Consider the following 14,543-nt stretch of genomic DNA (forward strand, 5'->3'; position numbering starts at 1 on the left):
AAATGCCGGCAGGGTGCCTTTTCAGAATAAGCCAGCACCATCTAAATTATAATAAAGGTAATTATTCCTCAAACCATCTCAGTCATGTTTTAGAAGGAACCCTGATGACAGCACTACTTACTTCCTACAGTGACTCTAGTTAAATTATCTGTGATGTATTTTAAAGAGGTGCAGAAAGAGAGCTGGCTTGTTAAACTGTTTCCCCAAGAGTCCCTCCATCTATAGTAATTTTACCAGTATGTTATTTTGGATTAGTTATAGGTCTACAGGCTCATGGCAGCAAACTGGCTGGCGTTAATGGCTTACACCTCATCCGGTGCCCATCTGACCCTTCCCTTAGCTATGCGTGCCCAGTATCTGCAGCAGCAGGACCCAGGCATCCTGGAAGGAAATGCCCGTCAGGCAGCCCCCACATGTCACGTGCAAGGAGAGACAGGCAGCAGGTGTGGCCACTGGGACACCTAAGGTTGAGCTCTGGGATGGCCTGGCCAACTTACAGAAAAACCAACCAGCAAGTCAGGCTTGTACAATGTGTGCTCTACTCCCTCTCACCTGGATTTGCAGTTAAAATTAACCAAACTAAGTATCTGGTTTCTTTTTCCTGGTTATAGAATTGTGCAAAAAGCTAGAGGAAGATTTCTAATTTTGAAGAGGTCAAATGATTCTAGAACGCTCCAACTCACCCCCAAGTTCTCAAGATACAAGGTTGAGGAGAGGAAGACCTCCAACTCGTGCAGTCCACCCTGGATGATGGTGAACCAGTTCTAACCGTGTCTAGCTGCGCAGCATACAATGGCCAGAGCTGAGTTGCATTCCTCAACACCCTGGGCAAACTGCAAGCATTGGCCTAAAGCAACTGGGATATAAAATTTATTTCCTAGTAAATCTGAAAGGCCGAGAAGCAGCCTCCTTGTTCCTGAAGCTAGACAATGGTATGTATGCTTGGAGTGGGGTTGTGGGGAGAGACAAGTGGGGAGGATTTCAGATCAGGTACTGCTTCAACCTGAGTGACTTGCTATGGCTTGTTTTGTTCACTAACTCCACAACAGATTTCATCTGAAAGAGAAGAATGATGCTGCTACAGTTTCAAACTGCATTAATTCTTTACTGTAAGATTGATTTATTTGTATGAGTAATGTAATTTCTGGGGCTTCCCTGGTAGCTCAGCTGGTAAAGAATCTGCCTGCAATGCAGAAGACCCTGGTTCGATTCCTGGGTCAGGAAGTTCCCCTGGAGAAGGGATAGGCTACCCACTCCAGTATTCTTGGGCTTCCCTGGTGGCTCAGACAGTAAAGAATCTGCCTGCAATCTGCCTGGGTTGGATCCCTAGGTTTGGAATATCCCCTGGAGGAGGGCATGGTAACCTACTCCAGTCTTTTTGCCTGGAGTATTCCCATGGACAGAGGAGACTGGTGGGCTGCGGTCTATGTGGTCACAAAGAGTCAGACATGACTGAGCAACTAAGCACACAGACAGAGTGCCATCTCTAATCTAGAATTAGTGCCATCTCCTAACTGGTCTCCTGTTTCCACCCTCTTCCCAGACCCCAGTTGTCTACTTTCATCATAGCAGTCATAATAATTCTTAAAAAAAAAACCAAAAAAACCAGATGGACTCACACCCTGCAGGACCCTTCCCCTGACCACTTCCACTTAGCCTCTGGCAGCCTTTAAGGCCTGCATGACGTGGTCCTCTGTTACCTCAAGAACCTCATCTGCTCTTACCCAACCACCCCCACTCCCATCTCTGCTCCTGTCCCACTGGCCTCCTTGCTGATCTGCAGCATGCCAGGGTGGTTCTGTGATAGGGCTCTGCACTGGCAGTGCCCCCTGCCTGAATGCCCCTTCCCTAGGTACCTGCATGGTTCCCTCCCTCAGCTCTGTCAGGTCTTTGCTCAAAGTCACCTTCTCAATGAGGCTTAGACTGACCACCCCAACTTACCCTCCTGATCCCCCCATTTTGCCCCATATTTCTGTCATACTTATTATGCTTACTATTTATTGCTTGTCTTCCTCTGATAGAATGTAAACTCCATAAATGATGGAAATATTTTTCTTTTTCATTCACTGATATATCCCAAGTGCCTAGAACAGTGGCCTGGCAAAGGGTCAGTGCTTAATAAAAATTTGTAGAATGCATGAAGGAATAGCACTTGAATGCCTGCCTACCCAGGCCCGTCAAGGGGAAAGAGACCTCTATAGGCATTCCAAAAACCCATCAATGAATCAAAAAGAGATGGGGAAGAAGACAATCTCAGAATTGGAGGCCATCCTTTCGGAACTCACAGTGGCCAGACCAATCAACAAAATGGATCAACATTTAGAGGCCGAATCGTTTAATTATAAAAATATCTGTACCTTAGTAATTCCCAAAACTCCAATGTTGGGACTGGATGAAGTAGAGCCATTCCCAGTACCAAAAATGCCATCGAGAACACAGGAGAGACCCTCCACGAAAATCCCCCTAAAATGTAAAGGAATAGAGTAAAGAAAAACATTAATTCAATGGGAGAAATACTCTGAAACAGTCTAAACGGTTGTGACCCAAAGGCAGGGTCCACACCTGCAGCCTCTACTCTCCCCAGGAGGGGTTAGCAATGCAGAATCTCAGGCCACACCCCAGATCTGAAGACGTGCATTTTAACAGGGTTCTCCATGCTCATTTAACCTTCAGAAGCACATCTCTGAATCATGCATTAGACACACATGTTTAAAAATTATTCCAAATTAAAATATTTTTGCCAGAAAATAATCATTTATGGTAATCTAAGACAACAAAGGTCATCCATAGATTTGATTCCTTTCCTATTAATACAGTTTTATCAGAAAGAAAATGCTTTATAATTTTATAAATGTTGGAACTGTCAAAAGAACCAATATATAAATAATTTACTCATATGCAGTAGCTTCATTAGAGAAAAATGGAAAAACTAGGGCTCTAAGCGCCAACAGAAGCAATGCAAAAGATGCAGAGATATCAGCCCTTTCGTCCTCATCACACACAATTCCTTCTGGAAGGGTGGCAGCTGGCTGGGAAAGGTGGGATGATCTGGGCTACTTTATTTTCCTTACAGCTTCTATAGGGCCCTATTTAACTCCAGCATCAAGAAACTGAAGACTATATCTACTGAGAATATAAACTTCACAGCTCATAAACCTCTAGATTTTACAGACTTCATTTATTCCTGCTCTTCTCTCTATATATATGAATCGTAACTGTGAAATGAACAGTAGGGAAAACAAGAAATCAAAGGGGACAATACATCCATGACCCCAAACCATGCAAAGAATAATGGCAGTGTCTGGCACTTGTTTTGGTAAGTTTAAGGTCTGGAGAGATCTCACAGAGAATGTCTTATATGATTGTCACCATGAGAAAGAAGGGTAGGAATTCTGCTCTATATTATTTGGATGTGGAAAATGAGAGCAAAACAGGGGCAGTTACTTATTTGAAACAAACAGCCAATAAAGAGCCCTGATGCTTGGCTACTTCATGTTGAAACTCTTGACTGTCCAAACCAAAGAGCAAAGTATGAGGCACTGGGCCCAGTGAAGAGTTCATTTTCTCAGGAACCCACCTGTTTATTGCATGGATGGGAGGTGATGGGGCACAGGACAACCTCGCACAGGCATAGTAGTCCCCGATAGACTCGATAATACTGGCAACGACCGCACTGAGCATTCCGATGACACCAGCTGCAGAGACGGTGGGCAGTCCCCACTGAACTAAGGAAGAAAACAAGCATGAAAGCCTCATAAACTTTCTTAGAGGGGAAGCCAAAAGTTATCAGGATATTGAGTCATTCAGTAAGTCAGAGAACTCTACAAGAACCACTCAGATTTTTAAAGCTCATGGTAACTATTTTTACACATAAGTCATCAGTGCAAGATGCCTGGGAATAGTTCCTGAGTTGAATGAAAACAGTCATAATCAGGATTGGTCTGCTTTATTTAAAAGAAGAAATTGTTTGACTGGAAGAGGTGGTGCTCCTCTTTCTTGCTTCAAAGCCACACTCATTGTCTGCTAAATTAGAATTTAACACAGCCTTCTATATTGGGATGGGTATTTGTATGCAGAGAATGTTTAGCCCTGCTGTGCAAAGCATGGTACAAAGCAGTGCTCCTGTCCAGAGGGAGGCATCAAATGAAAAAGCAGTGAAAAGTCAGCACATAAATTTAAATTCCAACAGTAGAGCATGGCACAAAGTGTAGACAACCCTTTTCTAGTATAATACCAGCACTTTTTTTTTCCAAGTACACCATGTAACAAAAAATTAAAGAGTTTCCTTTAAGAAAGCAAAGCAAAGACCCCAGGTAGATTGATTTTGAGTATCCGGATTTAAAAGTATATCTATTTGGACATTGAAAACCACTGATCTCATTTAATAAAAACAGCATGAGGAACCTTCACTGTTAAAATGAATAGACTTCTTTGTAAAGTACCTAGACTTTCTTTCCCTGAACCATTAGTTATTACAGAGCTACTAAGTAGAAAGTACATGAAGAGAAATGTATAAAATGTCTTGGGCAGGGGCCAACAATATACTGAAGGATCAGGACACTAAAAGATTTTGAACAGTGCAATGGATGTCAAATGAAGGTGATTCAAACCAGATGGCAATCAGTACCAGTTAGGAAGTCAGGAAGTGCCACAGTCCCTGTTCAAGAAGAGTCTGGAAAGCAGGAAACAGAGTGGAGAAGGCGTTCTGGATGGGCAATCAGTGGATGGACAGAGCTGGGAAGAAATAGGCTACTGCTCACCAGAGGAGGCCTGGGGCAGGTAGGTTTGGAAGGCCTTGACCAACCCCCTGGAGGGGCTTGGCCTCTGTCTCCTGGGTCATGGGAGCAACCCCAAGTTTGGGAGGAGAAAGGTAACACATAAAGTAAGATGTACAGAATATCCCTTGGGTGTGTGTATGGACAGAACTTTTCCTTACCGGAGCTCACTTTACCCCATGGGAGCTGGCCAGGGGATGTTGAGGCAGTCTGTATTCAGGGGTTCAAGGTGCAGACCCACCAGCAACTGGCTTGGTCAACATCTCGTCCCTGGATTGGTTTGGAATGGACTCTTCTCATGCAGATGATTTCTTTATCAAGCAACATTTTGTGTTTTCTAAATAACCTTTGATACAGTTATCTTCATTAAGGCAGTGATACGGTTTCATTTATTTATCTGGGGTGGGAGTCTTATTTTGCCATTTATTATTTTTCAGTCTTTTTTACTTTTTACTTTCAGTCTTTTTTTTTTTTCTTTTCTCAGTCTTTTTCTCAGTCTTTTTACTTTAACTGCTTTCTTATCCCCCACACTTTGCCTGAAATCCTCAGCAAGATTTTTAAAATCTTTATCCCATTTATTTCAACATTTAAAATTTATAATCTTAATTTTTGACCCCTTTTTCCTTCAGATTATTTATTTAAAATTTAAACCTGTTGGCTTCCAGCCTTCTATTTAAGCCTGTTATTTCATCTTTCTTTTTATCTAGAACTTTTAGTTTGTTGCTTGATAGCAGGGTTTCTCAGCCTGGCGCTTTTGACATTTTGGACACGAAATGCTAGTCCAAGTAATTCGTAGCATACTAAAGACTAAAAACCACTGGTCTAGATATATAAAAGCTTGTCTCTGGATTAAGATACATGAAAACTTATCTCTGGATTAGAAAGTACGTAAGACTATGCCCTTCTGGCTCAGGGAGCAGCTCTTTATCTAGGGATGCTCTGGCCATAGAGGAGCTGGCGGCACTCAAGGGCTGCTGTGAACAGAAACCAGACAGCACCCTCTGCAATCATGATGTTAAGGACCTGTCCACTCGGTGATGCCTCCCTGTGCACAGGCCCCATGGTCCCTGAGCGAAGTCTCTCATCTCTCAACACACGCACCGCTGCTTCTCCGGGACAGCCCGCTCTGTGTTTCTATCAGTATTTGTGCTCATCTTGGGAGCCACATGTATAGGTACAGAGGACCACCCATATGTGCTGTGGGGGCTTTCTCCTACCTGCTCTCCCATGCCTTCTCCTGACTCCCTCATCAACTGACTTTTAATCTCATTTTATCTGAGATTACATGTATGTTTATGAACCTTGTATGGAGGGGGCAGGTATACATAAATACATACTTATACCATATAATCTGATGAGATTCAGAATGCTTTAGAAAGACTAAACTTTTTACAGTGTTTGTAAATGTGTTAAGACCAGGAGGAAGAACTGCCAGAATCACTATCATTTAACATGCTTAGAACATTTATCTTTGACCCAATCTTTATATTTTTGGCTTTTCCTCACTGTCAGAAAATATGAAAATGTGACTACTGGACAGGGGTGTAAACTGGCACAATCTGACTAAGTTCAGGCTTTATTCTAATAAAAACCTTAAATGCTGGGAACAGAGTCTTCACATTATAACAAGCATGTAATAATCACTGGGTTCACACAAAACACTTCTGGGGCTGGGGTCCAGAAAATGCTACACATGAATCAAAGTGATACCTCACAGCTAGGGATCATACACCCCTGCCACCTGGCCAAGAGTTACCCAACAATGAAATTATAACTTAAGATCCATTATCTGTTTGTGAATATTAGTTTACCTGACAAGTGTGACCAAATTAAAAAAAAAAAATTATAGCTACCTACTGAAAGATTATACAAATTCCACCAGGTTTGAGCAGTCTCCTAATCTTCAGCCCCCTCCTACTCAAGTCTGTTCATTTCGGTGGTTTGGTTACTGTGCAGCTCTATCCTTGCCTTTCTAAGCAGCTGACGTCAAATCCTGGCCATTAGAGCTCGAATCTGGCAAGAGGCTCCTTGAGCCGGGGATTTTGTTCTAATGGAACCAAAAGAATCAACTGGTACAACTGAGAAGAGAGCTGGTTAGTCTCTACAGTCCTCTGGAGACAGAGACTCCTGCCTCCCTTCTCTGCTATCTACTTCTCTGAAGGCCAGAATGGTATGACTTTCAGGGCATGCTCTGCAACAAAGAAGGCCTTTGGTGTTGCAGGGCTTCCTGCCAATTCCCAACTCCTCTAGGTTGGACCCTTGTGGGCTCCTGACCACTCTTGGCCACCAGAATACTTACATGGGTATGGGACCTTAAACCACGGGGCTACTAGAAGCACACCCTGCCTGGCATCAGTTCGAGCATAGAAGCCATACTTCGTGCTGTCAGGAGGGAAGACATCTGTCACTGTGAAGATGAAGCAGAGTAGCCAGGACACAAGGATGGCCAGGATGATCTGAAGTGGTCAAAGGAAAAAGCTCTGTCAGGCCAACAGAAGTGGTGGTTGCTAGCAAAACATGCCTTCCTGCAGTGGGATTATTATATCTCAGAGCCCATCAGTACTTTGCAGAAAAAAACACATAAAGGATCTGCATAAAACCTATTCCTTGAATGGAATCACATTTAGAGAGAGTAGTTTCATAAAGTAAAGTTATTTAGTTTGAAACTGGCTAGTAAAATAAGAATAATGGACGATGGGCCTGAAAAGGCCGTGGAGTCCGATCTCCCTCAGTTCCAAGGAGAATCAATGTCCTCTTACATACTGTTAAAAAGACTCCATGGATTTTTGGATGCCATCACTGACTTGATGGACATGAGTTTGAGCAAGCTCTGGAAGTTGGTGATGGACAGGGAAGTCTGGTGTGCTGCAGTCCATGGGGTTGCAAATGGTCAGACACAACTGAGTGACTGAATTGAAAAGGACTCCAGGACTGGAAACTTCAACCACTTCTAAAACTTAGGTCCAGGATGATTTGGGTGGTCATTAGTACTCTGATATCATCACACAGACATGGTCCCTCAGGACAATCTGCTTAAACCCCTCTTCTCATTATAAACATTTTACATATGAACCAAATGCAAGACTGTCTTAAAAAAACAAAGGTAATTACTCACAGGGAACATTTTGAAAAGCTGTAACTTATATGCAGTCCATCCTTTCTTGGATTTGTAAATTGGGAGAGGAAATTTAACATTTCTGGCATATTGAGAAAACAGTAATACTAGGAAAATAGTCCTGAGGAGAGAAAGAAAATGAACTAGGTTAAAGGCTATTACATCTATGTTAAAAATAATACTCAAAGTTTCAATGACAAAATTGACCATGTGTTCAATTCATTTCTCTAGAAAGTTGCTATTCCTCTATTATTTGGGAAATGTCTTTTGGAAATGCCATTTTTAGATCTTAACATTTCCAGATATGGAAATGAGATTGTCATGTAAATGCTTCAGCTAAATATTCCTTAATAGGTGAAGAAAAACCAAAGAATGTATATACTTATAGGAAAAGTTCACGCTATGTGAGGAAAAGGACAAGATGCCAGATACAACATCCTGCATAGTAAAATTACAACCACGAATTAACTAAAAAACAAGCAATTACCACACAAGAGTGCATGTGTACACATATGCATGAATGCAAACAGGTAAGAAGGACAGGATCCAAATGCTCACAAGGATTGGCTTATTCCCCATTTTTCTGTATGTTCTGATTTACTTGGAAGGAACATAAATTACTTTAAAAAGCAAAAACTAAACTTAAATAATTTAAAAAGCTATATACAATAGCATTCAATATTAATAATAATATTCCTGGGCTTCCCTAGTGTGGCTCAGTGGTAAAGACTCTGCCTGCCAATGAAGGAGATATGGGTTCGATCCCCGATCCAGGAAGATCCCACATGCAGCAAAGCAACTAAACCCGTGTGCCTAGAGCCCAGGAGCTCAACTACTGAAGCCTGTGCTCTGCGACAAGAGAAACCACCTCAATAAGAAGCCTGTTTCATCCATCTCATTAGCACTGATTCAAATTAATTCTTTTTAATGGCTGAATTCATGTCAAAGTATGGCAAAAACCACTACAATATTGTAAAGTAATTAGCCTCTGACTAATAAAAATAAATGAAAAAAAGAAAAAAAACCAAAACCAAAAATGAGTACTACGTTTCTATTAAAAAAAAAAAGCCTGTGCATTGCAACTAGAGTGGCCCCTGCTCGCAACAACTAGAGAAAAGCCCAAGCAGCAACAAAGACCCACCACAGCCAAAAATACATTTAAAAAAATTATATATATACACATATATATGTGCATGTGTGCTTAGTTGCTCAGTTGTGTCTGACTCTTTGCGACTCCATGGACTGTAGCCTGCCATGTTCCTGTTCCTCCCTCCACAAGGATTCTCCAGGCACAAATACTGGAGTGGGTTGCCATGCCCTCCTCCAGGGGATCTTCCCAATCCAGGGATCAAACCCAGGTCTCCTGCAATGCAGGCGGATTCTTTACCATCTGAGCCACCAGGGAAGCCCAAGAATACTGGAGTGGGTAGCTAGCTATCCCTTCTCCAGGGGAATTTCCCAACCCACAAATTGAACTGGGCTCTCCTGCATTGCAGGTGGATTCTTTACCAGCTGAGTTACCCGGGAAGCCCCATACAATATATTCATATATAAATAATATTCCTGAGAGATTTCTGTCTCAAGACATTATGCATTCCCAACCATTAGCTACCCTTCCACAGTAGCTTCTATAATCATTCACTTTACAAAAGAGAGACAAAGCCAGCAGTCCAAGATCATGTCTAGCTCTACAGCCTGGGCTCTGAACTATGCTGCTACATTGTGAGGGCAGGGATGTCTGGGCTGACTCAGAAGTTTCTCTATAATAAGTCCTGCACTCTTGATCCAGCTATGATGACTGCTACAGGAAGCAGGTGGTTCCTGGAGCAGAACCCAATACATCCTCATGTGTCTGGTGCCCCATGTGTGGCAGGTGTGGGATAGCTTCCCATATTGAAACAATGAAGGTATACCATAATATGTCTCATCACCTGTAGGGACTCATTCTTTCTCTTATAACCTAAGGTAGAGTTGACAGGAAGAGAGGATTCTCAAAGTTAAGCTTAGTTGTTCCTGGGAACAGTTCTAATTGCTGCAATGGAATTATCAGTTCCATTGACAGCCAGTCAAGTGCCGCTTCACAGTCACACTCCAAATGAGGTGTGGATTGCAACTGGCTGCCACTCTACCATTTCCTCACCTATGCAGGCACTTCACTGACCTGGTGCCCCCACAAAGTCATCAGATCAGTACCAGTTCAAGGATGAAAACATACATGGTGCCCAAGTTATTCCAACTCCCCCAAGAATGGTGATGTTTAGCAAAAACCAGTATGACAATGAAGGATACTAAAAGAGATGTATTTTAAACTTAGATCAACATAAATTTTTCACGTCTTAAAAAATGTTACTGATTTACTCCCAATTATATACTAGGTATCTGTTTTCACTGTTATCATCAGTGCAGGTGACATCTCACCTGACAGTTACAGCCGACAGTTACGGTGTTCACTTTTCAAAGCACGTTTAAATAGGGGAAGGGGACACTTAACAGAGTCCAAGGAAGGACACCCAGATTTCAGGTTCAAATCTGGCAACTGAAATTGATTAAGTGAACTGGGCAGATGAACACTATTCTTCTCTTTTAATTTTAACCCTCAAACACACCTGTGGGACAGGTAGGGAGGGCAGCCCCATTGCAGAGAGGCAAGAGCAAAGGCTCAGCACTAGATGCTGTGTCAGAGTTCACAAGACTTGGCCCAGCATAGAAGAGGCAGGATCTGAGCCTTGATGCTCAGGCCACAGTTCTGTCCACCATACCAGGATTTCCATCGCATGTGACATTTTGCTTATTTGTCTACCTTTGTTTTAACTTTACCTATATTATGCAAGCAATACATACTAAAATGTAGAAAAACTATAAACGGCAGATAAGCAAAAAGAAAGACACAAAATCTTGAAGACTGCTCATCATCTCTCATTGGATGACAAGCATGCAGCACTCTGGTCTGCTGAATCCCAGGGCTTTTAGAGCATGTTATTGGGTCCCAGGCACTGGGATTAGAAAGGGAAACAGGACTATCTGATGTCATCCTTGCTCTTGGAGCACAAACAGGTCATCAACTGGCCCAAAGAGGAATCAATCCTATTTTACATGCTGCTTCCCAACTAGCCTGCAGCCCCAGTTAACAGCCTGACCTCAAGAGATGGCAACCCCCATCAGCACCTTAGAGGCTGCTTATTAGCATTCCATCTAGTGGCTGTACCATACCACATCTTATTTAAACACGTCCCCTAAAGTATGACATTGGGAGCAACATAAACAACTGCAATGGATCATCTTTCCCTGGCACCAGTGTGAATATCTGCTTATGACAAGTTCCCAGGACTAGAACAGATCTGTCAAACAGTGAATACCTTACTGAAAAGTGTTTTGATACAAACTGCTAAATATTAAATACATACAGAAAGTTTGGGTGAATTTACAATCACATCCAGAGACCAAGAATGTCCATTTGCTAATGTGACCAACAAAGGTTTAATTTCCAAAACATACAAACAGCTCATGTATCTCAACAACGAAAAAACAACCCAACTGGAAAATGGGCAAAAGGCCTAAACCGACATTTCTCCAAAGAACATGTACAGATGACCAACAGGTGCATGAAAAGATACTCAACATCACTAGTTATTAGAGGAATGCAAATCAAAATTACAATGAGGTATTACCTCACACTGGTCAGAATGGCCATCATTAAGAAGTCCACAAATAATATATCTGAAGATCAGACCAAAAAAGGTCTACAAATGCTGGAGAGAGTGTGGAGAGTCCTCTACACTATTGGTGAGAATGTAAATTGGCACAGTCACTATGGAAAACAGTATAGAGGTTCCCCAAGAAACTAAAAATAGAGTTGCTATATGATTCTGCAATCCCACTCATGAGTATATATCTGGAGAAATTTAAAAAGATACATGCACCGCAATGTTCACTGCAGCACTATTTACGATAGTCAAGAAATGGAGAAAATTTAAATGTTCATTAACAGGTGAATGGACAAAGAAGATGTGGTACAGAAACTAATCAAGTAGACTTCAATTAAAATTAAAATGGAGTGAAAGTCACTCAGTCGTGTCCGACTCTTTGCGACCCCATGGACTGTAGCCTGTCAGGCTCCTCTGTCAATGGGATTCTCCAGCCAATAATACTGGAGTGGTTTGCCATTTCCTTCTCCAGGTGACATTCCTGACCCAGGGATCAAACCCAAGTCTCTTGTGTTTCAGGCAGACTCTTTACCGAGTAAGCTACAAGGGAAGCCCCAAATTAAAATAACCTATACTAAAAAAAAAATGATGTGATACATACACACACACACACACACACACACACACACACACACAATGGAATACTACTCAGCCATAAAAAAGAATGAAATGATGCCATTTACAGCAACATGGATGGATCCAGAGATTATCATACTAAGTAAAATAAGTCAGGAGAAAGACAAATACCATTATCACTTACATCTGGAATCTAAAATATGACACAAATGAACTTATAGCTTCACAGACATAGAGAATAGATTTGTAGTTGTCAAGTTGATGTAAGGGAGGGATGGATTGGGGTTTGGGGATTAGCAGATGCAAAATATTATATATAGAATGGATAAACAACAAAGTCCTGGGACTTCCTTAGCAGTCTAATGGTTAAGATTCCATGCTTCTACTGCAGGGGACATGTGTTCAATCCCTGGCTGGGGAACTAAGATCCCATATGCTGAGTGGTCTGGCCAGAAAAAACCAAAACCAAACGACAAAACAAGGTCCTACTGTATAGCACAGGAAACTATATTCAATATCCTGTGATAAACCATAATGAAAAAGAATGTGTGTCTGTGTGTGTATATATATATATACACACATATATAACTGAATCACTGCTATACATTAGAAATTAACACAAAACTGTAAATAAACTACACTTCTGTGAAATAAATTTTTTAAAATGTCCATTTGCTACTCACTGTAGCAGGGGGTTTTATACTTTTAAGTGAAAGTGAAAACTGCTCAGTCATGTCCGACTCTTTGCAATCTCATGGATTATATAGTCCATGGAATTTTCCAGGCCAGAACACTGGAGTGGGTAGCCATTCCCTTCTCCAGGGGGTCTTCCCAACCCAGGGATCAAACCCAGGTCTTCTGCATTGTAGGCAGATTCTTTACCACCTGAGCCACAGGGGAAGCCCAAGAATACTGGAGTGGGTAGCCTATCCATTCTCCAGGAGATCTTCCCAACCCAGGAATTCAACTGGCGTCTCCTGCATTGCAGGTGGATTCTTTACCAACTGAGCTATCAGGGAAGCCCTTTATACTTTTAAATCCCTACCAATTTCATCAATTTAAAAACACTATCATCATTTATTTTAATATTCATTATTTAACATGAAAATAGGTATTTCAGCATTGTTTGCAACAAAAAATATTTTAAATAACATGCTTGTGTATCAACTGGGAAATGGTTTGTCTGCGTGTGTGCATGTGTGAGCTCAGTTGTGTCTGACTCTTTGTGACCCCATGGACTATAGCCCGTCAGGTTCCTCTGTCCATGGGATTTCCCAGGCAGGAATACTGGAGCGGGTTGCCATCTCTTCCTCCAGGGGATCTTCCTGACCCAGGGATCAAACCTGCATCTCCTACATTGGCAGGTGGATTCTTTACTATTGCATCACCTGGGAGTAGTTTAATATAGACTATTTCATTCTACTTACCATTGTACAGTTGTACAAAGAATGAAATAGATCTAAACAGATTGTCTTGGGAAGGTGACCCCAACAAATTATTGAGGTGAAAAATTATAAAATAATGATAAAGTTGTATATGTGCATGCTTGTATTTCTGCAACAATAATGCAAAATATGGAAGGATAAACACTACATTATTGTTAGTTATTCAAGAGAATATTTTTCTGAGGGATGGAGTGTGTGGGAGGGACTATTATTTTACTTTAGATTTCTCTGTTTAATTATTATTAAACTTCAAATGCCAAGAATCTCAATGAACTTGGGGATATAGGCAAAATGAGACTTTTCTGGAATGTCTGGTGATGGTACATGGCAATTTATTAAACTATTCTACTTTTGAATAGGTTTTAAGTTATCCATAAGAAAAGTAAATGGAAAAATATTTTCAGGAAACACACAGTTCCCACTCAGAATTTATGTACAGTGTTAGAAATGGCAGGTACTGGTTCACCACACTGACTCTTCCTTTAGAGACAGTTTGTCTCTAAAGGCCACATCTATTGGTTGACTTAGGAGACCACAATGACCCACCACCAATACTCCTACTGCTAAAGGGTCCCCTTCCATGTGAATATGCATAATGATAACAAGTGAAGGTAGCCCTTTTTAAACACTAATTGGTTATCTGTATTACTATTTTTTGTTAAGTGGTTCTTCATTCATTACTCTACCAGGACTCTCTCTCCTTTGAATTAACTGGTGAAATTCTATGAATTGGAAACATTAGCCTTTCTTATGGAGTTTGCTGTATTTTCTCAGGTACACTTAAAATTTAGTTTCAATGGTTTTTGATATGAGCTTTAAATTAATCAGTGGTAAAATCAATCTTTCTCTTTTCCTATCTGCCTTGTCTAGTCTATTTAATATAAGTTTCCTTACGGCCCTTTCATGGTTTTATTTTCTACATTTGAGT

General features: G+C 41.3%; 1 protein-coding gene across 3 annotated transcripts in view; it reads right to left on the bottom strand.

Moving 5' to 3' along the window:
* The window catches only part of SLC23A2 (solute carrier family 23 member 2), a 139,420-nt gene that overhangs the window by 13,957 nt on the left and 110,920 nt on the right, over positions 1-14,543 (bottom strand). For all 3 annotated transcript variants that reach the window (XM_043478813.1, XM_043478814.1, XM_043478815.1), the window contains 4 exons: positions 7,891-8,011; positions 7,075-7,231; positions 3,578-3,725; positions 2,358-2,463 (listed from right to left, as the gene is read on the bottom strand). In XM_043478813.1, coding sequence (XP_043334748.1) covers positions 2,358-2,463; positions 3,578-3,725; positions 7,075-7,231; positions 7,891-8,011 — 532 coding nt within the window. The remainder of the gene's footprint in view (positions 1-2,357; positions 2,464-3,577; positions 3,726-7,074; positions 7,232-7,890; positions 8,012-14,543) is intronic.

Source organism: Cervus canadensis, chromosome 10 (genome assembly GCF_019320065.1).
Source record: "Cervus canadensis isolate Bull #8, Minnesota chromosome 10, ASM1932006v1, whole genome shotgun sequence".
NCBI classification, from domain to species: domain Eukaryota; kingdom Metazoa; phylum Chordata; class Mammalia; order Artiodactyla; family Cervidae; genus Cervus; species Cervus canadensis.